This window comes from Dermacentor albipictus, chromosome 1 (assembly GCF_038994185.2).
Source record: "Dermacentor albipictus isolate Rhodes 1998 colony chromosome 1, USDA_Dalb.pri_finalv2, whole genome shotgun sequence".
In the NCBI taxonomy this organism is placed as follows: Eukaryota; Metazoa; Arthropoda; class Arachnida; order Ixodida; family Ixodidae; genus Dermacentor; species Dermacentor albipictus.
The window spans coordinates 315,532,709-315,555,809 of record NC_091821.1 but is presented as its reverse complement, the minus strand read 5'-3'; the positions used below and the strand labels follow the sequence as shown (position 1 = coordinate 315,555,809).

General features: G+C 46.7%; 1 protein-coding gene across 4 annotated transcripts in view; it reads right to left on the bottom strand.

Annotated features, from left to right (window-relative positions):
* The window catches only part of Ca-beta (Calcium channel protein beta subunit), a 122,052-nt gene that overhangs the window by 36,158 nt on the left and 62,793 nt on the right, over positions 1 to 23,101 (bottom strand). For 2 of the 4 annotated variants that reach the window (XM_065435063.2, XM_065435074.2), the window contains one exon: positions 577 to 693. In XM_065435063.2, coding sequence (XP_065291135.1) covers positions 577 to 693 — 117 coding nt within the window. Of the gene's footprint in view, positions 1 to 576; positions 694 to 6,063; positions 6,095 to 21,079; positions 21,292 to 23,101 lie in introns of all 4 variants that reach the window. The other 2 variants (XM_065435084.2, XM_065435094.2) reach the window with 2 other exon arrangements.

Here is a 23,101-nt window from a genome sequence, read left to right as displayed (position 1 = left end):
ACGACTTCTACCGCCCTGCTGCTTGTGAAACTTGTCGTATTACAGTAAACTAAATTCTTTAGCGTCGTGCATACAGGGTGTTTCACTTAACTTGAGCCGAACGTTAAAGATATGCAAATGCCACGTAGCTGAAGAGAACCAAAATCATGTTGTTTGCTGTCGCTAGGAGATACTCAGATTATGTTTTTGATTCCGCCTGATTAGATCATCAGTCTTAATGAATCAACTCCTCAAATATTATAATTACATGAACAGTGTCAATTAGAACATTGTAGAGCAACATGAGAAACTCCCGATAGAGCTTTCTGTTGCTCAATACGTGCTACATAAAAGTGTTTTTCCGAGAGTGAAAGAAGCCCGGGAATACATGCAAAGTGCCTCGAGCGGCCAGTCGCGCGGCAATATTTTTTTATTCATTAATGTAAACCACTCGCTTAGCGCTCCATATGAACCCGGTCACTGCACATTTCAATGGGACGCTTTTCACGTTGCCCACATTATGCAATCGCGCACACCATCCCGCGCGACAGCATTGAATGCGTGGGATACACAATAACAGAGGAGAGGATAACTCACCCTTGCCGCCCGCAACTGTGCCAATGCCTTGTTCTCTCTGTCAGCACGTTGCTTTTCGCGAGTTTCGTCGAGCGAGAGGTCGGACGACGGCTGGCTGTAGTTGGAGTCGGCAGATCCCTGAGCAGCCAAACGCGCACAGTTAGACACCGGTCACGTTGAGGCGTAGAAAGAGCAAGTCGGAGGAATTGATTGCGCACTGCATGCGTACTGCTGTGTTCTTGTAATAGCATCCCGAAAAGCTAGTACACTGCTCCTATCCAAGACGTTTAGCGTATCGCCAAAGAAAGACATTTATTTTTAAAATGGAAAAAAGGAAGAAACGTTTTATTAGAATTGCAGTACGAGTGGTCCGCTAAGCCGCTAAGATAAACACGCCACATATGGCAGTGTAATCGCAAATCTTCTTTTATGTCAGGGTGTTTCATAACAAGTTGGCTATCACGTGTCCGCCACTCACAAAAATAAACGTGATTACAGTACGATCACAGTGATCAGTAATTCTGTAAATATGGACCTATTACGCTTTTACATTCACCTCGTCACTGCAAGTTTGTGAGGAAACGCATTTGTGCACGATAAGTTTTGGTGTTGGCAGTTCCATAAAAAGACGCTTCACGAGAGTACGCCTGCTTCTAGACGACGAAGACGGATTACTTGTCCTAGCTATACGCGAAGGAGATGTAAACATTCGTGAGCGATTAACAAATGTCGGTAGTTAAGCCAAGCCCGTGGAAGTCAGAGATGCAATATAGGGCAGGTTCATTGCGCCGGTCGCAGACTTCATTGATGATAACATACCAGATGCACACCTACAGGCACACAAACCAGTTGGCTAGACCGTTCGGAGGACGGGTACCCAACAATTAAATGTGGCTACGAAGATAGCACAGATCCACTAGCAAGACACCCGCTGTAAAGCGGAAATGCGGGCAGAGCAAGAGCAAGCTTGCGTCCCACAGATGCTACCAATTCTATCGCCTAGCAGAGCAACTACGAAGCGCTAAACATCCCACTACGCTATGCTACACTACAGAAAACGATTTTGGCGTAGGAGAAAAAAAGAAAGTGGTATATAGATGCTCAAAAACACGTGGTGGGGCAAGGGTCTTTTATGCGTTCCACAATGACAGATTTTGCTTCAGTAAACTTCTTAGCAATACAAATAAGTATTGCGGTGAGATTACTTGGCATGCGAAAATAAAAATGCCAGCAAATGGCGCCTTCAGGAGAGCACCTGTAATTATATTAAAGTGGGCGGCGCATAATCTCCAGGCCACCCAAGAGGAAGCAGGGGGTCAAGTCCGGGTTCCCGCTATGGTTGTCCGCGTTGCCCCTTTGGTGTCCTGGAGACGCCGCTAAAGTATACTAAATAATGACACGTTGTGTACAGTTAGTGCTTGAGCAAATTATTGCTTCCCTTCACTGCAATACATTGTGTATGCTTCGCCGCGGTACACAACTGTACTGTGGTGAAGCCATTACAAAACGCATATAAGACGTTTGCTCACGTGTGCAACTGTCCGCAATTCAAAAAGGATTAGAATCAATGCCAAGTTTTGCTGCAACGCCTATACACTGTTTTCTAGACTGGAGAAACGCCAGTCTGGAAAACACTCACTGCCAGTATAATGCTGCGTGTAAGCTATCTTTCCCTTAACTATACCTCAAATATGGCTTTTTATACAAGGTCTCTTCGAATCAAACCACTGAAATGAAAACATTAAGTGCCTGAAGATAACAATGTTGCATTCCTATACATCACGAGAAAGGCTTAATTAACTTCACGTGGCTGTCAGTTAAAAGTATCATGCGTATTGCGGACAGTTGCGTCAAGGAACTGAATCTAAGCTCAGACCAAACACATCTAGCAGGCACAGTCACGACTGATAACTCACCGATCGACAATATTGAACGCCTGGCTTCTCGAGAACTTGGCAAGACGCTATGTGGCATGGTTTCATGTCACTCGACGCTAGTCACGTATAGTGCAGCTGGCCTCGTTTACAAAAAAACTATGTATGAAGTCTGAACACACAATAATTACGGCAATATTTCTGTCTTCGACAGAAAAAAAAAGCGCTGCAAGGATGTTACGGCAATCTGTACAAGCGAAATTTAATTCGCGCATCCATAATGCAGAAAACAGTGAAAGTATGTCACAATATACCCGGCACACACGCGCCCTAAACGGTGAAGCGACTGCAACGCAGCAAGTAGGCGCGCCATTCAGTTCGGAAACAAATTTCGTCTTTGCATAATATACGCTGGCTTCCTATTCATAATTTCGTTTCTGTACTCGCTCATCATCGGACCTATCCTTTAGAGTCCGCGGGATACGTAGCTGGGGCCGTATTTCGAAACCTTTCCTTTTCTTCGATAGTATATATATATTTTTTTCTATCAATTCACGTGGCTTATCCGATAACTATGACATGTGAAAAGAGAAAAGAACGGGTAAGCAAAATATAAATTTAGGTCCACGCTGTGGAGGAGGGACTCCAGATTACTTCAGATTTCTCTAAAGCGCACCCACATATTTTAGCCCAAAAGCTTTTGAATTCCATCTCCATCAAAATGCGAAACTGCAAAGCCGGGATTTCGTGTTCAACGGCAGAATACTACGGCCAGGGAAACCGTTCCACGCACAGGAAAGGGAGCCTAAGCTAGAATTATCTTAAATTCGCGCAGTTCTTCAGCCTGCGACCACTGACGTCCCAACACGCTGATGACGTACGCAGAGACAACATGCACACCGACGCACGACATGCACCGGCAACGGCGGCCGTCGAACGACGACCGCAGCCGGCCGCGGTGCCGTTGCGCGCCAAGTGCCGCCGTGCGAGCACCGTGCAGCGCCCAGCTTCGCCACGATGCTCGGGTGCGCGCGCGCTCGAGGCATGCGAGCGCGGCCACAGCAGCCAAGTCGCCACAGGCAAACGAAGTGAACGAAGGAAAACGTGCAAGCACACACGCAAAGGCGGTTCATGCATGTGCGGCGTCAAACCGCCGTAAAAGCATCGATGGGAGCCAGAGATAGAGGATAACGGACCCTTTTCCCAACTGTTGCGTTCGCTTCTGTCGCCAGTTTTCATCATGACTATTGTTATTCTTATATTTTTGTCTTCCATTCCTTTAAATGATGGCTGCACTGGTCAGCATTTACGCGAAGGCGAAACGCGGACAGCGTGCGCTGGCTTTCGACTGCTGCACGTGATGTCGTCGGCGCAGCAACATCAAGATGTTCTATTTAACAACGCAAGCTAACTGCACGCGTAACCTGTAATCTGATTTCCGCAATTAGGTTGTCGTACGGTTTTCCAGAAAGCTGGATGAACAATTTGGAAAAGGGTCGCTGGGCTTTCGGGAAGCACCTTTGGCGACACACGAACCACGCGCCGAGAGAATTACAAGACTATACGAAAAAAAGAAAGAGAAAAGAAAGATACCGACGGAGCACTATGGGGGCACATCACCGAAAAAAAACAAGGGGGGAAAGGACACTGAAGTTCAGACTGAGCCATAAACAAATACTGTTGAGCTCCTGAAAGTACGACGAGTTTGATATAAGCAACACTTTCGGAGGCATAAAGATAAATAATTAAACAAATAAATACATAAAATCAGCTTTAACAAACACCACTAAAAGATGCTGTTAGGTGATCGCTCATGCTCCCAAGCAATGCACCACAATGACGACAGAAATATGCGCTACGTATTCAATGACACCTTGACTATATGCACAAGAACATTCTGCGCACGCAAAAAAGAAAAAAAAATGGAAAATAGAAAACACCAAATCCCACATATCTAAGTGGGACACCACGCAGGGACAAAAGTATGTAACTTTACGCAATGCTTTGGGAAAGGCGCTCATGTCAAACAGTCAATCTACCATAGCGTACCAGTAAAAAGGAGAAAATACGTCGTCTAGAAAGCGTGAAATAACTGTAGTAATAACATTTTGCCTCACACAAGAACAATTTGCACAATCAAATATTCACTGACTCCCTTTTAACCTAACCTTTCTGCATCAAACAACTATAGCTCCCAAAACATCTAGCGATTCCGGGAGTAGTTTTGATTGTCGGCTTCACGGAACTAAAGACACATAATAACCGTCCGTGAACAGCATGTTCTACGGCCGTAGGTCGCCATGGGTGGTTCCCGTGAGCCGAAGAAAAATAGCCACCAGCCAGCTGCAGACAGGCTTGTCCTTACCAGTTGCGAAAACCTGAGCGCTTATCGCGCTCTCACTGCGTCTGAATATCTATAATAGTTGAAGTTCGCTCAGCGTGACGAAGATGATGCGGCTTCGGATATGACTCGACTTGGAGTAGTACTCAGACGACATCCTGCTGCCATCATAGGCCGGTGGATTACACGACACTTAGAACCACAAATGAGTGGAGAACCTTCCCAACTGGATGTAGTAAGGCAGCGTGTGTGTGAAAACATTTATTGTAATGAGGTCCGGAGGCTAGGCTCCTTAAGCCAAGACGGGCCCCTCCCACGTTGGCACTGTCAGGCCAAGCTAATAAGGCAGTGCTTAAAGGACGTTCTTCAGCAAGAAAAAAAAATTTCTGCGCTAGCCCACCCTACCTTCAGGATTGATTTTTACTTCTGAGCTGTTATTCCCATTCTTACAGCTTCCGCAGGCTTTTGATAAGGGGGAGGGGGGCAATTCGCATTCACGTTTTAAATAAAGGTTTTCCCCTTTGGTGAATGTCCCCTTCGCAACGTGCCGGTGACGCGCTATTCCCTACCCCGACATTGAAGCAAAAAGGAGCAGCGCTCTTGCTGTGTATGCCACGACGCTGATACTGATATACCAAAGCAATGTCTGATAGGATTGACGTCACAGCAGAAAGGATGCCTTGCAGTAGGATATATATGAACTCTTTGCGACAGCGGTGAGATTTGCTCCAGATAGCTGTGCTCTACACGCTCGCTTCTAACCCTCTCTCCGAAGCGCTCGAGCAGCGCTACAAGCAATCTGGTCAAACCTCAAAATATGTTCCCAGCCATGCAGTTAGCGTTCGCTATTCTTCCCTGGACGCGTGCGCGCGATGCAACTGGTAAGGCGGAATGAAAAACCTGCCTGCAGAAAGGCAGAGCTCTACAACCACGCTGTATGCGAAACATCCCAAAGCCTGGTAAGCCGCCTTTTTAAAAACACCGGTGCCTAGACATTCGAACAATTGTATTGCAGGCTTGCCAGGCACAAACAAATTAAGTAACACTCGCTGCCAAGTAATGACGTCTAGGCGATGACTGGCAGTATCTTCTTTTGTTTACGAGGGCGTACGAGAGCTAGCTTCAGAAAATTCGTCAAAAGAGACGACCGTGCCTCGACTCGGGGAGTTTCGCAACTACTGGCGTGACTGAAGAACTCGGCGCACTGTGGCGGCCTGATGCAAGAAAAAAAAAGAAAAGGGAATAAGGGACCGAGCAGGGATCCTTGGCGGCTTGATGATGATGACAGCTTACCAGAGGCGTATACTTGGGCATTACAGAACGGCTGCACCAACCAACGTGAAGGCATGCAAAGAAAAGTTTTGGGAGGCACCGAGTCAAGAAACGACGGTTAAGGTCAGGTACAGATAGAGAGAGGGTCAGGACGGGAGGAAAGGTGAGTGTCTTTGAATGTGGCGGCGCAAAAATAGAAAAATAAGCCAGGAAGTGATCAGCGTACATGCCGGAATGGTTGAATGCGTTTGAGAAACTCAGTTAAGGGGAAAGAAAATTGGCAAAAGGGGCAGATGGTGAAGTTTGACTTGTGGAACGTTCAATATCAGGCATATAACGCGCAAAACAAACTTGCAATATTGCTGAGATCTCTGAAAGATGTAATCAAACAATAGGTAAAATTGGCTAAGTTTCAAAATGAAACAACAGCAACTTTACAGAAAAATGGTCAAAAACAAACGAGACGCCACATAAAATGCACATTAACAGGAATGTGAGTGACATATTAGTTTCTTCCAAGTCATCACATGAATGACTGATTTTTTTCAGCCATAGCTGATGAAGTGCTAGGGGGCCTTTGAAGTTGCCTCATTCACCTTGCTTCTTTTTTTATATATAGGGCTGTCCGGACAAAGGACAAAGACTGTCCGGTCGAGTGTGTGTCCGGTGAAGTACAATCAACAGATGCTCACTTTAAAGCCTCAGTTCAATGGAATGAAATGAGACTATTTCAGTCAGAATGAGCTGTTTAGTCATATACATACACACACAAAAAAAGGAAGGATACCTCCCAAGTGAAAGGCAATTCCAGAAGCCTGATCTATATACACTTGTAAGCAAGAAGAACGAACAAGCACTGCTGTAAGGGTTTGAGTTTTGCTTGACAAACAACATTTCTGTTTGTGAAATTTTAGGAAAAACCAAACGGCTTTCCCCCTCATTCCTTAAATTTGCAACGGGAAAATTCAATTAACATCAAAACTTTACGATTTCACTTATTACGTGTGTTGGGGGTAGCCGAATGACGGCATCATCTACATTCCGTCTTAGCGGGACTTGGCCACTGTGCAAGATGTACGGACGGAGTAAGCCACCGAGGCCGCGGCTATCGGCCGCGTTACGGCACTCATGGCGTTCCTGCGAGTGCAAAGCCGCATCGAAGCAGATGTTGTCCCTGGTTCCCTCAGGTTGCAGGGCGCCTACTCGTCGCGGAACTTTGGCGTAAACAATGAGCTACCTGTTGCACTGAACAACGCATACCATGAGCTTCAAGGGGGATCGAAAGTCGACCATTTTAGAATGCAACGAAAATTGCATCTCCTTCCCGACAACATATAAATGAGCGCGAATGAAAGTGAAAGCGGCCATCTAATATTTCAACGTTAACTCGTTACTTTAATGCACATGTTGCAAGTGCGAAAGTTGAAGCTGGGCAGTGCTCTAGGAATGCACACTCGCTAGAAATTCTGAGACGACCAGTTTCGAGACACTCGTCCTCAAGCTTGTCACAAAACGCCTCGATGTTCCACTTAGCTTTGTCTGGCACAGCGCGATCGAGGCGCTGAGGAAATATATGAATCACAACGTTAATGCATACCTCCCCAAGTTTTTGAAGAGCCGACCGGCTCCAATAGCGCAATTGCAATATGTGCCCTGAAATAGCCATTTTAAGAAGCTAATAAAGAAAATATTAGTTGATTAACTAGATAAGTTGTGATAATCGCATATTTACTGACGTCCGTCACAATGCGCTGCCAAGAATCGGGGGCGCTATTATTTCTACTGCACATTCTTTAAAAAAACTTGGCCTTTCTCATTCGAAGCGTATGGAATACATAGACGACGTAAATGACATTTTGGCGCCCGTTGCAGCAGCGAGCGTCAGCCGCATAACCGAGCGAACGAGCGAAAACGGAGCGGGAGATGCAGGACGCGAGCCGCGAACGGCGGAGACCAATGAGAGCAGCCCCTTCAGTGACGTGCGCGTGAGAAACTGGGGCGCTATGACGTAACGCTATTCCAAACTTTTCTATTGCAATCCTGCAATCCACCCTCCGCGATTGGTCAAGAGATTTTGTGAACCACCCTCACTTCGCCTGTCTGTCATGCCACGTCACGAAAACAGCCGTAGCTCCCAATCTGACATGACGTGTACACACTGGACATGCATGATTCGACCGAACAGACGAAAAATAATTACTTCTGATTCGACGCCTTTTCGCCTTTATCCCTCTGCTATTGGTCAAAAGGATTCAGGCTGCACCCACTTCACCTGTCTGTCACTAGACGTCACAAAACCGCGAAAACTCATTGCGTAAAAGTGACGTGTACGCTTTAAAGATGCATTAAGGTGCCGAACAAAATTGGATTTTTTTTTTTGAATAGCTGAAGACTGTCCCGTTCCAAAAGGAATAGAAGATGGCTGCCACTGATCGCTCAGGCAGGCACTGGCTACCCGCACCTGCCGGAAAGCATGGATTTATTTGTGCATAGCAAAACTTTTTGTGTGACAATATGACGTGATCGAGCCCTTTCGGCACGTATACGACATCGCTCTTCCAACTCTTCTTTGCTGAGGATCCGTTTCAGCATCATTTTTAACTGCTTGTTGCACGCCACCGCGATTTTAGACAAGTCACCGCAAGCTATGTAAGGGAAGCGGACCAATCGCAGACGCCGGCCCGTCCCTCTTCATCCGGTTATCTATATTCAGTACGCTGGCTCGGCCCCATCGAAATCCTCTCCACTTGAGCGTGTTCCTCGCCTTTTATCAGCATATCAGATAAGAAAAAACGCTCAATGCAGGCAATGTTATTCGTTTTGAAAGCAAACAAAAGTCAGCCCCTATAAACGAGGAGAGCGTCTGATGGGGCTGTTCAGGCAACGCTGCGGCTCAGTGCCCGATGCTTGCGTCGGCGGTTACGCAAATTTGACGTCAGCAGACCGGAATAAAACTATATTCGAATAGTTCTACGTTATAGGGCCCCTGGTGTCACGCGGACCAACCCGACCGCTCATTCGTCTGCTCGCGCCAGCTTTCGCTCGCGCTTGTTTCAGGTGTCATGGTTTGCGATTTTTGTAATCCGATTGTATGCGCGACGCGAATTGTTTAGCACTTTCTGGAAGTCACACTAGCACCGGCGATTACACTGGAACCTTCGACGAACCGTGCGTAAAAGCCGACGCGCTTGAGCCGCAGATCAGATTTCTGACGATCGCCGACTAGGCTCGCCGCTATCGTTCTGCTTGAGTGTTACTTATTTTGCTGGACACAAGTTCTCCCAATAAAGAGTTAAATTTGAAGCTTCCAGTTTCGACACTGTCGTTATTCACTGTCACTACCACGTGCCAATATAATCATATATAAAAAATAGTGTCAGCTGTTCTTTCTGAACAATGAGCGAAGCGACCGGTGGAAGTGCTTCGTCTGCCGCAGAGGCTCAGCGCCGCCGCCGCCGCGAGGATGGAACCTGTTGTTCAGAATCGTATATTATTTGCCACAATATATCGCGAATTAACAATACTTCAACAGCTGCGCTCAAAATTCGCATTAGTGAGTATCATAATCGTCGGTGAATTTTTTTGATGGGTGCCACTTTACCAGGCGCAAACAGCGCAAAAACAATTCTGTAAACGAGTGCACGTGCATGTTTGATGCACCAGCATTGTGTACCTTTAAGGTTCGCGTTAAAGGACGAATGCGGAAAGTGAAAACGGGATTAACAGGTGCTTGAAAGGACCCCTCACCAGGTCTGGCCATTTCGAGCTGACAAGCGCAGAGCATACAATGCGCGCTAACAATAGTGTTTGCAAAGAATTACATCACTACGCGCCAAGGAAAGATGTGACATTTCAATAGGAATGTCGTTTTCCCATTCCCTCGCGGCGACCGCGCTCCAAGCCGGACGGTGACGTAGTCGCGTTCCTGCGCCTACGTAGTCGTGTCCGCAGTGTGATGTCGTTCGTGGTGACACGTGACTTCGAGAATTATTAAACATTTATTATGTGTGTAATTAGTTCCTTGAATGGACTGATTGAAGTCTAGAGAAATAATAAAACACACAAACGGAATGTCTGCGTGTTTTTTGTTTTACTTAATCAAGAGAGATATACTTCCGCTTCGTCTGCTTGTTCCCACGGTCGTGCCGTCACGTGCACTGGTACCGAAACTATGCCATTATTTTCTATCGTGTTTCAGCGCCGTGATCATGCTCTGCGATCCGCTTGTTCTGCCTCAATATTCGTGTAGCACTGAATTACAGCGCTAGTCATGTGTTCTTGTGCACAGCGCGCAAAATCGTGCGCTGCGCGAAACGAGACAATCATAATAGAGAGTTTTAGCTCAGCGGGTTTACGGCCAGCGGAGCGGAGCGGGCGAGCGGAGACGCGACTGCGCATGCGCACCACGCTGAGGCGCCCAGCGGTTTTACGGAGCAGCGTTTACGCCCGCTGGAAAGCACTCCCCAGCGGAGGGTATACGCAGCGCGCGAGCGTGCGTAAGGGCGCGCGGGCGTGTATGGGAAATGCAAGACGGCAGCCGCGAACATGAACGCCGGCAGTTCTGCATCGAAGACGGCGACTGCCGCGCTGACCCGCACATTAGTACTCAGTACATTATTAACAAATAATGCACTGAGAACATGTAATATATTTTTATTCAACATTTCTTGCATAATAAAAGCAAGCGTAATTCAATTTCATTTCTCAGTAACTCCTATTCGAACCACTAGGTGGGGCAGCAGAGCGCCCCGCTCTTTACCCCGCTCGAGCGTGTGATCCGCTGAGCTAAAATTCTTTTTTCGCGAGCCGCTCCGCTGGCGCAACGGTGGAGACCGCTCCGCTCCGCTGGCCGTAAACCCGCTGGGCTAAAACTCTCTAATAGCTCGTGCGCAACGCCGTCAGCCGAAGTGCGCAGCGCCGAAAAAAAAAGCGAGGAGAAAAAAAAAACGAAGGCGGGGCCTGTGACGTATGCGTCACGCGATCCTCGAGGTCCGGTATGGTAGAACCCAAGTAAGGAATTTCGCTTGCGGAGGCTAGACGGCGCGAGGTGTGAGAGTACCTCGCTTGGCAATGGAGCTCGCTGCCTGAAATCATGTGTTCGCGGCACTGAAATATTTCTATCTCGGCTATTAATGAGCTGATTTCAAAAAATTCTTTCGGCAGAACGCTCCCCAGAGGACAGGTAAAAACTCCCAGCGTATAACCGAGATTTGCTATGGGACCTGGTGAGGGGCCTTTTAAGCGAGGTTCGAAAGAAAACGACTGAAGTATATTTATGACAAAAGTGCTGCGTAAAACGACCTGTATTGCGGGAAAAAAATAATATGCGAACACCATCTTAACAAATGCCTCTGCAGGGATTCATATTGGCCAAGTCGCGAAAAACAGGAGTGTAGGAGCTACAATGAAAAATGAATTTGGAGGCATTCGAGGCAATCAGTATAGGCAACCTGAGCAGTGCTTTTTCGGCCTCTCCTGCTTATGACAGTGCAGCGATAGAAGCGCCAAGGCCAATGCAAGAAAAAAAAACACACACAAAACGCCAACATGCACAGGGCCGACCGGCACAGCATATGTGCAGGCAGACAATCGCCAGTGCAAAGGTACAACCATTGTCTGCCAGACACGCACATTCAAAAGCAGTTCGGTATTGTCAAGACGGGAAAAACAAGAATGATAAAGGCCCCGTTAGCAATTCGCGGTGTCCTTTTCATGCCACTGCGTGAGACGGAGATGTGAACAGCGTGTATGTCATATACATGCGCCAGAGAAAAATAAATAGACAAAACTAAAAACACGGAGCCTGCATCCAACCCAGCAACAAACAGTACGAACTTAATCACGAAGCACGCAAACATCCTCTGATGCAGGACTAAAGCTAAACCACACTCGCCGGAATTGTATACCGATACGCTCTACAAGAATTATTGACATGCTGAGTAAAACTAAAGTATAAGGTTTTACGAGCCAAGACCACGATTTGATTAAGAGGCACACCGTAATGGAGGACTCCGGAATAATTTGGACCACCAGGAGTTCGTTAAAGTGCACCTAAATCTAAGTACACGGGTGTTTTCGTATTTCGTCCCCACCGAAATGCGGCCGCCACGGCCGGGATTCGATCCCGCGACCTCCGTACTTAGCAGCCCAACACCATAAGCAACCTAAGCAACCACGGCGGTTCGACACGTTGATGCGGGTGTTACACATGTCGCAGAGCGAGTTCGGCAACACACGATCATATAAAGCAGCTAGAATAGCAACTTGGGCTTGTTGGTTTTCTATCCTGCTCGTAACAGCGCAAAATATAGACAAGAGACGAGACAAGAAGACACCACAAGCGCTGTGGTGTCTTCTTGTGGTGGTGTCTTCTTGCTTGTGGTGTCTTCTTGTCTCGTCTCTTGTCTACATTTTGCGCTGTTACTAGCAGCATACAAAGCAGGCAGTTCTGAAAAAAAAAGAACAGCATAAAATGATGTCATCACGTGGGATTCTCAAATGACGGGAAGTTCTCTAAACAAATCCCGAAGTCCAGGGTTCCTTACTGCTGTTCACAGTGATAACGAAAAACAAAGGGTCACTGGAGCCTGGCGATTTCTTTCTCACAGCTAACATACTGCCTAAAATAATGCCACATACAATACGCAAGCCGGACAACAAGCACCGTGCCATGGCAATTTCGCTATTTTCCGGCCATTAGACGAACAAGACCACCAAATTTAAACAATCCTCATTTTCTGAGAAAACGTACAGCTGCCTTTTGGCCACCTGAGCTCAATCAGCGAGTGGTCTCGCTGAAGAGTTCGTCGAGGTGAATGCGCGCCGTTGCTGGCTAAGTAAATTGGGTAGGAATAAGTAAAACGAAAAATCAAAAACAAGAACAAAACAACACGGAATGCCAGAAAAATAGAACGGTCGTTGGAAGATTACAGTCATAACAGCCGTTTACTGCATGTAAACCCTTCCGAAAAGTCACAGATGCGCGCCTACATATACATTTTAGCCGGAAACTTGTTTTTCTTTAGCATCATCATTGGCTTCACCGTTGGGTGGTTGTTATAAACATGTACTAAGCATAAAAAAAACGAGAGGGCCCTTTTCAATTTATTTAATTGTCACAAAGATAGTAAAGAAAAACAAAGGCCCGTTTCATGCCGATACTGAAGAAGAGAATTGTACAACGAGTCGTTCATAATCCGCCATTCACAGCTCTCAGCTTGGTCAGTTCTTAACCTGACAACCTAAAGCGCCTTTTCACAGACAGTTTAAAAATTTGGAGGACGCCTAAGCTTCGCCATTAAGAGTGGAACGCGATAGCATTCAAAGATCCCTGACTGGTTGTCACGCTTCCCGGCAACTGCAGCGTATGTAACCGTAATGTTTAGCAGGAAACGCTCGCGGCGAATGCTATGCCCGAAGGCTGGCTTTCTGGAGAGACGCGGCCTCTTGCATGGGCCGCGATGCGGCGGAGGCGAGCGCCATCTGGAGTGTTTCAAGGAAGCGGACGCGCCGCTACGAGGACTCCGAGATATTCACGCACCGGCATGCGCAAATGGCGGAAGCCGTCTCCGGTCTATGCATTGTAGAAACGCTGGAAAATGAGTTTGAGTTTTCGCGTAATAGAATTACGTTTTCTCGTATATTCAAGTTACAATCCGAGAGCTATCATGTCTGTAAGTTGTGAGTAAGTCATAGTTTACGATTTTTCCACGTATTTTAGCTTGTGAAATTCAATTAGTTCAGTCGATTCCTAGCGTCACATGGAAAGCCCGGGCATGTTTGGTTCGAAAAACTTCGCCTAAACGACGTCCGACGCCGGATTTTCTGCGACACGAGCTCCTTAGCGCTGTCGCGTTAGAACAATAAGGTCATAAAGCCATAAAAATCGCAAATGGCTAACAAATGTAACGTCGGTACTTCTATACGAATTCCCCCTTTTAATTTGAGCCAATCTATAGCAGTTATGTGTTGCAGTACATATGTGGACGTAACAGAGTCATAAGGTCCTGCGCATCACTTCAATATTGACTTTGGGGAGAGGCCCGCAAATAAACAAAGCCTATTTATGGCTTGACGTGGTCAACAGCCCTTTTAACCAGGTAGTGGCAGAGCATAAGGTAAGGTGTTATAGTCATCCTAGCCCCAATAAGATGAGTGAACTAATTGCCCATTCTATTCCGCTATACCACGTTCAGAATTTTTTGTTCTACTTCGGACACATGTTTACATGTTCACCTGTGGTACATAGCGCAACTTTACCTCGGCTGATGGATTGCCTGAAAAGGCAGACATTGCTTGCAGAACAGGTAATGTCCTCCACTAGCTAAAATGTTAAGCTGATTTTATGACATATGTTGCAACCGCAGAGATTAAGCGGGACAATGACAGTCATATACACTTAACAAAAATACTGTGACTAAAATGACTGTCAAAGTATACATCCAAAAAACCTACAAAAAATGGACTGGCGTTCCATTTCTTCCCGCACTGTGCAAGGCACGCTTTTGTAAAAACTTCACTGAAACGGCGATCTACTTCATGGCGCATTACCTTTATGTTAGTTGCGTGCCTGTTATTTGGTTTCGCATTTGTTTATCGTTACTACGTTGCCATATATTGATAGCGTTGCTCGCATTCCATTTATATTATTTGTCTAGGCAATGTCAGTACGTTACTGGATTTGCATGTTTTATGTTCAACTACGAGACTGAATTTCTGAGGGGAGACTGGGAATTTTTCAGTTGTAAGGAATCCGTAGTCCAAACTACTTCTGTTTGCAATCTACTGTGTGAGGCGAGATAAGCAACTTAATTAAATAAAAGTAAGTGATCCAAAGTTCACATTAAATACTTTTTTTTATTTACATAGGCAAACATTGCAATTTTACGTCCGCGCAATGTCTGCCTTATTCAGTAAGTGACCTGAAGAGACAGAATTGTTTTAAAGAACGCGATTTCTCTTAAAAATCTGTTAAAAAAGCAAAAAAGCGACCAGACATAATTTATGATAATCTGGCGTAAATCAAAGCCTAGAGATTAAAGGCATTCGAGAAAGCAATGACTGATGCCTGACACGGACCTGAACCTGAAAGCTGCACTTGGAACTGAGAGACGCACTAGCGCATAGCTGTGGATAAATTCTCACTGTCTAAGATTACGTGAAAATAACCTTAAGCGGTAAGGCTTCGCTCATTCTGTACACCGAAATTCGGCCGTTGCGGCCGTAGATAAAACCCACGACCTCTTATTCGGCAGCAAACAGCAAAAGGGCAAGTCCGCAGAACGCAAGCTTCCCCTCATGACGCTGTAACATCTCAGACAGAGCACGCTTTACAGGAAGTGTCGCATAATAAGGCAAAAACGATAACTGAGGATGATGTATGCGCTTAAATGTCGTGCTATGTGCTCCTTTAACTGTCATATAATAATTGGATGTTTAAGAGTGGCTGAGGCTGGTTGAGGAACGAAAGGTTTCCATTATCTGAGCGGGACAGCGTGAATGAACGTATATTTTCGCACAAGATAACGGAGAAAACATCACGTGTCCCGTTTATTTGTTAATCGTGCATCGAAACGATTCTTAATAGGGATGGGCTAATATTCGAAGTCTCGAACCCAGAACGAATAATGAACAGTAACTATTTGTATTCGAAAATGAGCTATTCGGTATTTTCGAAAACTTAAAACAAGCCAAATATTTCGCAACAACGCCTTGTTAAAGTCTTTGTTCGTCTGCTAAATAAAGCGTCGGAAATTACCAGAAGTGAAACGACACAAGATTTTGAAGCGACCCAGAAAGAATATGGGTAATGCAAGCTTTGTTGACGGTTTCGCGGCGGAAGCCCACATGACAACCCGTGATTTCTTGTAATCTGTCATTTAATCTTTTTGACATTATAGCCATGTAGCAGTTTTAACAACCTAACAGTGAGTTTTCCCTTGCAACGGGCCCTTTTTACATGTGCTTACGCCACAATAGTCCTTCAGCAACTTTTTTTTTCAGACTTCCGTTTTTTTTCTTGTGTGTGTGTGTGTGTGTTCTTTTTTTAAACCATTCGTTTAACGTTTTTGTAAACCTGCTCATACAATAGCCATTCATTCTTAGAAAGCTTGTTTGTAACCAGGCGGGAAAGATGTCGAGAGCCTACTGGTGCAATATTTTAAACGACGATTAGTTATATTGTGTTTAAAACTAATCATGATTGTCTCCGATCGTTGGCTGTCTGTTTTTTTTTACTAGTCAGTAAAAGCGTGGTACCTAACTATGACTAAACAAATATTCTAGCTGTATATATATACGCCTGCATTTGATTAATCAACATTCAATTCGATACTTACTATTCGCATTCGATTTGAAAAATATATATTTGCCCATTTCTCATGGCTAGCATAAGAGGGGTATCTAACCTAGAAGAAAACAAGATGAAATTTCTGGTACAAAACAGTGCTGATGTTCGCACACCCTGCGCGCAAGCAATAAGGGACAGCGAACTGTAGAAGGCATTCTTTAACGAGTACTCGGCCTCGAAATATAACCGCTACTTCGCCCTGCATGAATGGTTTGCAAATAGCTTAAGAAAGAGTAATATCACGTTATTCGTCATCTATAGCAGTGAATGAATGGAAACATCAAAGTCCTTGCGAGCACTAGAGAAAAGAAATGTACTCGCTGTGATGTCAGGGTTCCTATCCCAGCCACATCCTTAATCGTGCACTATCGTTGCTCCCACTTTCCGTTATTGAAGTTCATGAAATGCACTCCGCAATAATCGGGATGTGTCACTGAGCCATCCGGAATTCATCAAGAGGTATTTCAGGCCGTAAATATTCACGGGTAATCGGGAAAGCGCTTTCTTAATTCTCTTAATTCTTATTTATTTATGATAATTTCTTAATTCTCCGAAAAGAATTGAACGTCAACGTCTGCATGGAAGACACGGACAAATTTGCCGAGTGTAGCTCTCATTAAATGAAACGCCATTTATAAAGTTCCTCTGTAGCACAGCGATAACGCCGTCTACTGGCAAGAAATGAAAAGGAGAGAAGCACAGCCCGGTCAATTTCCGTAACACATGAAACAAAGAAACGCGGCGCATAGCGGCGCGGCGAGTACAAATGGCAAAACCGCGATTGACTTGCCCTCGTAAAGACGAGCGGCAGCAAGCGTGAGGCACAGACTTGAGAACGACTGGCAACGGAGCTTGAAAGAAGCTCCATCCGGTAGGGAGGGAATCGTAAAAACGCCCGTTGCTTCTTTTCGCGCGCGCGCGCACTGAAACGCGCCGTTCGCCGGAAACGCGCCGACAAGAGCAGGAGCGGTGCCCGTTACACGAGCCATCGCAGGAGCCTGCGGTGCGGGCAAAAGAGGGAGGGGGGAGCGCATAGCCCAAGTGGGGAACGTCGCTACACAGCACGCGCCTCCCACTGTGCTGCATGGAAAACGATTCCGCGTTTAAACGAGTTCGACGGAACCGATCGTCAATAAACAGGTCCGGCCCACGTTGTTCGGGCGCCCGCTGACGCGCAACCGCCGTTCTCTCCTCCGCGGCGCTGTTGCCTTCGAGGCCGAGAAATCGCCTCGACGAGGAAGTGGGTTGCCGATAAGCGAGAGGGAAAGAGAGGGAACTCGACGCTAGGAATTCGCAAAGAGAGGCCAGTGTGCAAAAGCTGAAAGAGGCATTCGACGAGAACAAGCTGCACGAGTAACGCTGCCGAGTAGAAGACAACGCATGTAAACCAGGAAGATAACTAAAGGCGAAGCAGAAAAAGCATGCATTGAAGCTGTTTTAAGCACAATACGGATACCATGCCCATGCTCCCAACACGTTCACTTATTCAGTGAATTACAAGTGAGCAGCGCTGCTTTGCTGTGTGTAGGATTCTTTCTTTTTTTTTTCGGAACACTCTGGAGCGGTTATGTGCCCTAAAGTATGATTATGCTTGCGCACTGCTCTCCAGGTTTCATTATATTCTCGTTCGCAGTTCTTTATTTCTTTACCTTCGTAATCATCATCTTCCTTATTCCACACACACATACACACACACACACACACAAAAAAAAGAATTGTAAGGCTGGTTCTGTGAACTACTGGGGAGCCGACCGAATCGTTTCGTCATTGTGTGAAATCGTGTGAAAGCTGTGTCTTATGAAACGTTTTTTCGCTGTTCGAATATGTTGAAGATAACGTGGAGCGCATTCAAGAGGGTAAGGGTTGGCTTCAGCAGCACAATTGAATTACTTAATGAGCAGACGTGCAGCTCCGACAGCCGACATTGTAATCGCGGTAATGTGTTATGGAAGAGCATGCTTTCTGGGCAGCAAGCCGTTTCCTTGGGCGAGTGAGCTCACAACGAATAAGTAAAAATTGTGGTGCGAGAAAGACTACGGAAGTAAGAGCAGTACGCAGTCACCTGTCCTATGCACCGTCTTTTTCGCGCAATTTTTTTATTGTACATCTTTTTATTTTTGGGTACACACATGTGTTTCTTGTGATTGGTTTCATCTGGATCATAATAAACTAACATGGAATAGTGCTGAGCCGCCTACAACCTTTATCAAGAAAGCACTGATATACAACACTCTGCCGAAGAATGAAAAAGAAAACTTGACATAACGCTGCATTGCCTTTACGCTCCATTTCATGCGTACACAGGGTGTCCCAGCTAACTTTAGCCAGAGTTTGAAAATATGCGAATGCCACGTAGCTGGACAGAACCAAGGTAATGTCGTTTGCCGTCGCTTGGAGATACTCGAACTATATTTTTCATTCCGCCTAATTACATAGTTAGCCTTAATTATAGTAAACTTCTCCAATATTATAATTAGATTAAACGCGTCAATGAGAAAATTGTTGAGCGACATGAAAAACTCCCGATACAACTTTCTGTTGCACAGTACGTGCTTATGTATAAGTGTATTTCCGAGCATGAAAGAAGCCCGCGAATACACGCAAAGTGCCTCGAGCGGCAAGTCGCGCGGCAAATTTGCGTACATTTGCGGGCTTCTTTCACCCTCAGAAAAATGCTTTTATGTAGCACGTATTGAGGAACAGGAAGCTGTATCGGGAGTTTTTCATGTCGCTCTACAATTTTCTCATTAACACTTTTCATGTAGTTATAATACTTTAGCAGTTGATTAATTTATTAGGACATTATGTAATTAGCTAGAATGAAAAAAATATAATCTGAGTATCTCCAAGCGACGGCAAACAACATTACCTTGGTTCTGTCCAGCTACGTGGCATTCGCATATCTTTAAACTCTGGCTAAAGGTAGCTGGGACACCCTGTATAGGGGATGATCGTTTTTAAGCTTTGTGGAAGTTTTACAGATCGCCTGTGGCAGTTGGTGTAATATTTGTCCTTGAGCTGGATTATTCGAAGAGGCACACATTACTTGCACGAGAAATCGAAACGCATATTCAACTAGTTTACAAAAATACAGTAATTAACTTGTGAATTTATGGCGCCTATAGTAATTTACGAATTGTAGCCGGTGAGCTTGCAAGGCGTATCCACTTAAAATGGCATTTCAGGATTGTACTAGTTTCGAGATTTCATTTCCAAATTTGTAGGACAAAATACACCACCGTTCCAGTTACTTTTGTGCTTCAATGCATAAAAGGAAAGCGTTCTGTTATAAAGTAAGTGGAACAACAGTGCACTTTTACGGCGACTTTGATGGCGGACATCTAGAAACTGGTGTCATTCTGTAAATTCGTTTCAAGTGGATATGCCTCGTAAAGTCATCGGCAACAATTCATAAATATAATATGTGCCGTAAAGTAATTAATTCCTAAGTTTTTTTTGTTAATTTTTGTCGATTAGCTGAATAAGTGCTTTGATTTCTCGTGCCAGTAATGTCCGCCTCTCTCAATAATCCAGCTCAGCGACTAGAATTATACTAACTGCAACAGGCAGCTTTTAAAAATTCAGGAAAGCTTAAAAATTATCACCACGTAGGTTCAGCAATGAACTTCAACAGGCTTCCAATTCTGCCTTGCCAGAAATCATTTGCGTTGGATACGTGTGTGTGTGTGTGCGCGCGTGCCTACGATGCACACGTACGATTCCAGAAACCTCTAGGCTAAAACGTCGGACAAACGCAAGAACAATTGCTGAAATTTACTGCGCGACGTGAACGCGCGCGTAACCACGACGGCAACCTTGAGCCGAGGCGGCGTTATTCAGAGCGCGTTCGAACGGTATAGAGCGACTATCGATTGGCCGCTGCCTCGCGAGTCGTTTCAGTGCGTGTGCTGCGTCTGCTTTCGAAGGCACCGTCTGCACGCTATTCGCTACATTCGAGCATACAAGCCGCAGCGACAGGTACGCGGCTGCAAAGTCCATAACATGTCGGCGCACTTTTCGGCGACGAATGCTGTCCTCTCAAAGTTCAGAGGGGAAAAAAGGACGCCAGGTTTAGGTTAAAAGAACCAAAAAAATAAAAGCAAAGAGGCATGGAAATTCCATGCAATCCTTTTTCCCAGGCCACACGTACAATTAATAACCTGTTTTTATGCGGTCACATCACATTTATAAGACGTGCAGCCTCAAGATCGCTCCATAAAACAAACATTTTTGGGACAAACTATATGTAGCTAAAGGTGCTTACCTGATACTCATGTTTGGTATTCTGTAAGTTACTCGTACGACTAAGCCAAGAGGTAAGATATATATATGACTGTAGGGAATTTATTCACGACTGTAACAATCCGCATAACTCTCTCCAAGAAATTCCAATACTTAGCGAGCGTCGTGGCTAGCATATACCCGCCAAGATGACTGAGGCGCGTAAGCTTTAGCGAAGCTCAGATACCGGAAGTTTCATCGGCGAGCAACAATTAGTCGGCATGCCACACCAAGCGCTGATGAAAGCTACGGGCTGGAATGATCTTCCCGTGTCAGCCTACCATACGTCCTGCCACGAAATTATATCGAATTATAATAATGTTTTACCAAACGAATGCGCTCAGTGGTTTCATACGCGACCGTCTGCAGTAAACGCCCGTTGCGGGCCTAAGCCGAAGGTCAAGTTACCTGCAGTCCGGGCCGGGCACGTCTTCGCTTGAAAAGACCCTTGATCATGTCTAGGAAGGCCGGAGTCGTCCCGGGCACACATCGCACACACCGGCGGCCAGTTGCAAATCCGAGACCGGTTCGGCACCGTCACAAGAGCGCCTCTTGGGAAGTGTGTCACACGTTTTACGCCGATCACGTGACCGCGGTCGACCAACGATCTCAGATGACGCCTATAGCAGGATAAGCAACGTGCGAAACGCTTTGGGCCCTTTAGAAAGTCAGGTGTCTAACGGGGCGTCGTAAGCGATGGAAATTCCGCATACCTGACGTTGACACCATCGCCTGCACAAGTACAGTTAAACAATGCAGAACCCGCGCATATTCACCACCGAGTGCTCGCACCGTTTCTGTCACGATACGCAATGAACTACAGAAATTATACTAGTTTAGTTGAGATGTAGTCCTTATACGTGGCGCACACTGCGCTAACATGACGCGAGACAATTAGCTTCGCAGAGTTCGTATAGAATGCGCTGTAGAGGACGTGACCAGTGTTACGACAAACCATCATCGGAGAGAGCACACGTAGCCTGTAGCGTTTTTGTCGACGGCGCCGCGTATTTATCACCAACTGATGCTGTGAGGAAGACGTTAAAAGGCACACAGCACTCGTGCTTCCTCTCACACACGGCGACAAAAGGAGTCAGGCGCTGCTGTCCGCATGCCTTGCTCGTTAAATGCGAGCAGTGTGACAGACATACATGAGGGTGATCACGGCGTACTCCTGAAAGGGTTATTGGAGAAACCTCGCGCGCACGTCCGAAGGCGCGTTTCTTCGTGCGGCCCTCGCAATTCGCCTTGACGTCGCACAACATGCAGCCCCAGAACGTTGTCACCACAAACGGTCGTCTCTCGGCGGGATTCACTCGGGCGCCCGTCACGCCCGACTTCCGAGGCTACACAGTCACGCTAAAAGTCGCTAAAGAGAAACGACGAACCCGAGTGGCGCTCAGCATCAGCGCTAAGTTGCGGACACAGAACGAAGGAATGGACGTAGCACCGGCGATCGCGCGCGTACGGACCCCACCACACGTACCACACCGTGCGCGCCGCAGGGCGCACGGCATACAACCGCTTCATCGGCGACGGCAGCAGCACACAGCGCAGCGCCGGAAAGCCTCAGGAACGCAGCCGTGGAGCGGCGCATCGAAGCTCGTCGTCGTCAATGGCGAGCCTCGGCGCGGCGATGGAACGACGCGTCGCTGCAGCAGCCCGAGGTAGAAGCCGCGGCGGCGGCGCCGGCACCGGCAGCCCGCGGCACGGCCGCTGCGGACAGCACGCGGTCCGCGGCGGCATCGCCCGCACTCCTCCCGCCCGGCGGCCGTGTCCACTCGCAGGTGGCCTGGACGCTACGATCACGGCTTCGAAGACTCACACACACACAGAACACGCACTTCGTCGTCGTCGTCCTGGGGCAACTAAGCTCGCTAGCGACGACCGCGTGTCGCGCCCGCGGCTCGCTGACGCCTACGAATCGATTACCGTTCAACGGCAGAGAGGCGCGCGCTCTTCCCCTCGCCCCCGCGTGCAGTGGCGAGGAGGGTGGAAGAACGTGCCCAATGCTTCTGCGAGCACCAAAGAAAGTGGCGAGGAGCGTCGAATGCGCAGCAGCAAGAACAGCGGAGGACACACAAGGATCGAGATGCTCGCTCGCAGAGCGCTCGAGGCCCCCTTCCTACGGAAAGCTAAGGGGCGGTTCAAAAAGCACGCGAAGCTATTTGAAGACCCATAAGGAGATCACTTTGCGAAGACACCGTTTTCTAGGGGGAAGAATCGATCTGCAAGACAACACAATGCAGATTTGCAGAGATGTGCACGCGTTGTCGATATTTCTTTTTGTTTATTGATGAAATCTGAGACGAACCCTTTAAAAGAAACATGTTATGTTCACCGAAGCCTGAGAGACTGTGCAGTCCCGAACTTCGCACACAACGATTGCAAGCGCGATAAGCCAGTGTTAGCATTCACAGGCGGAGATTT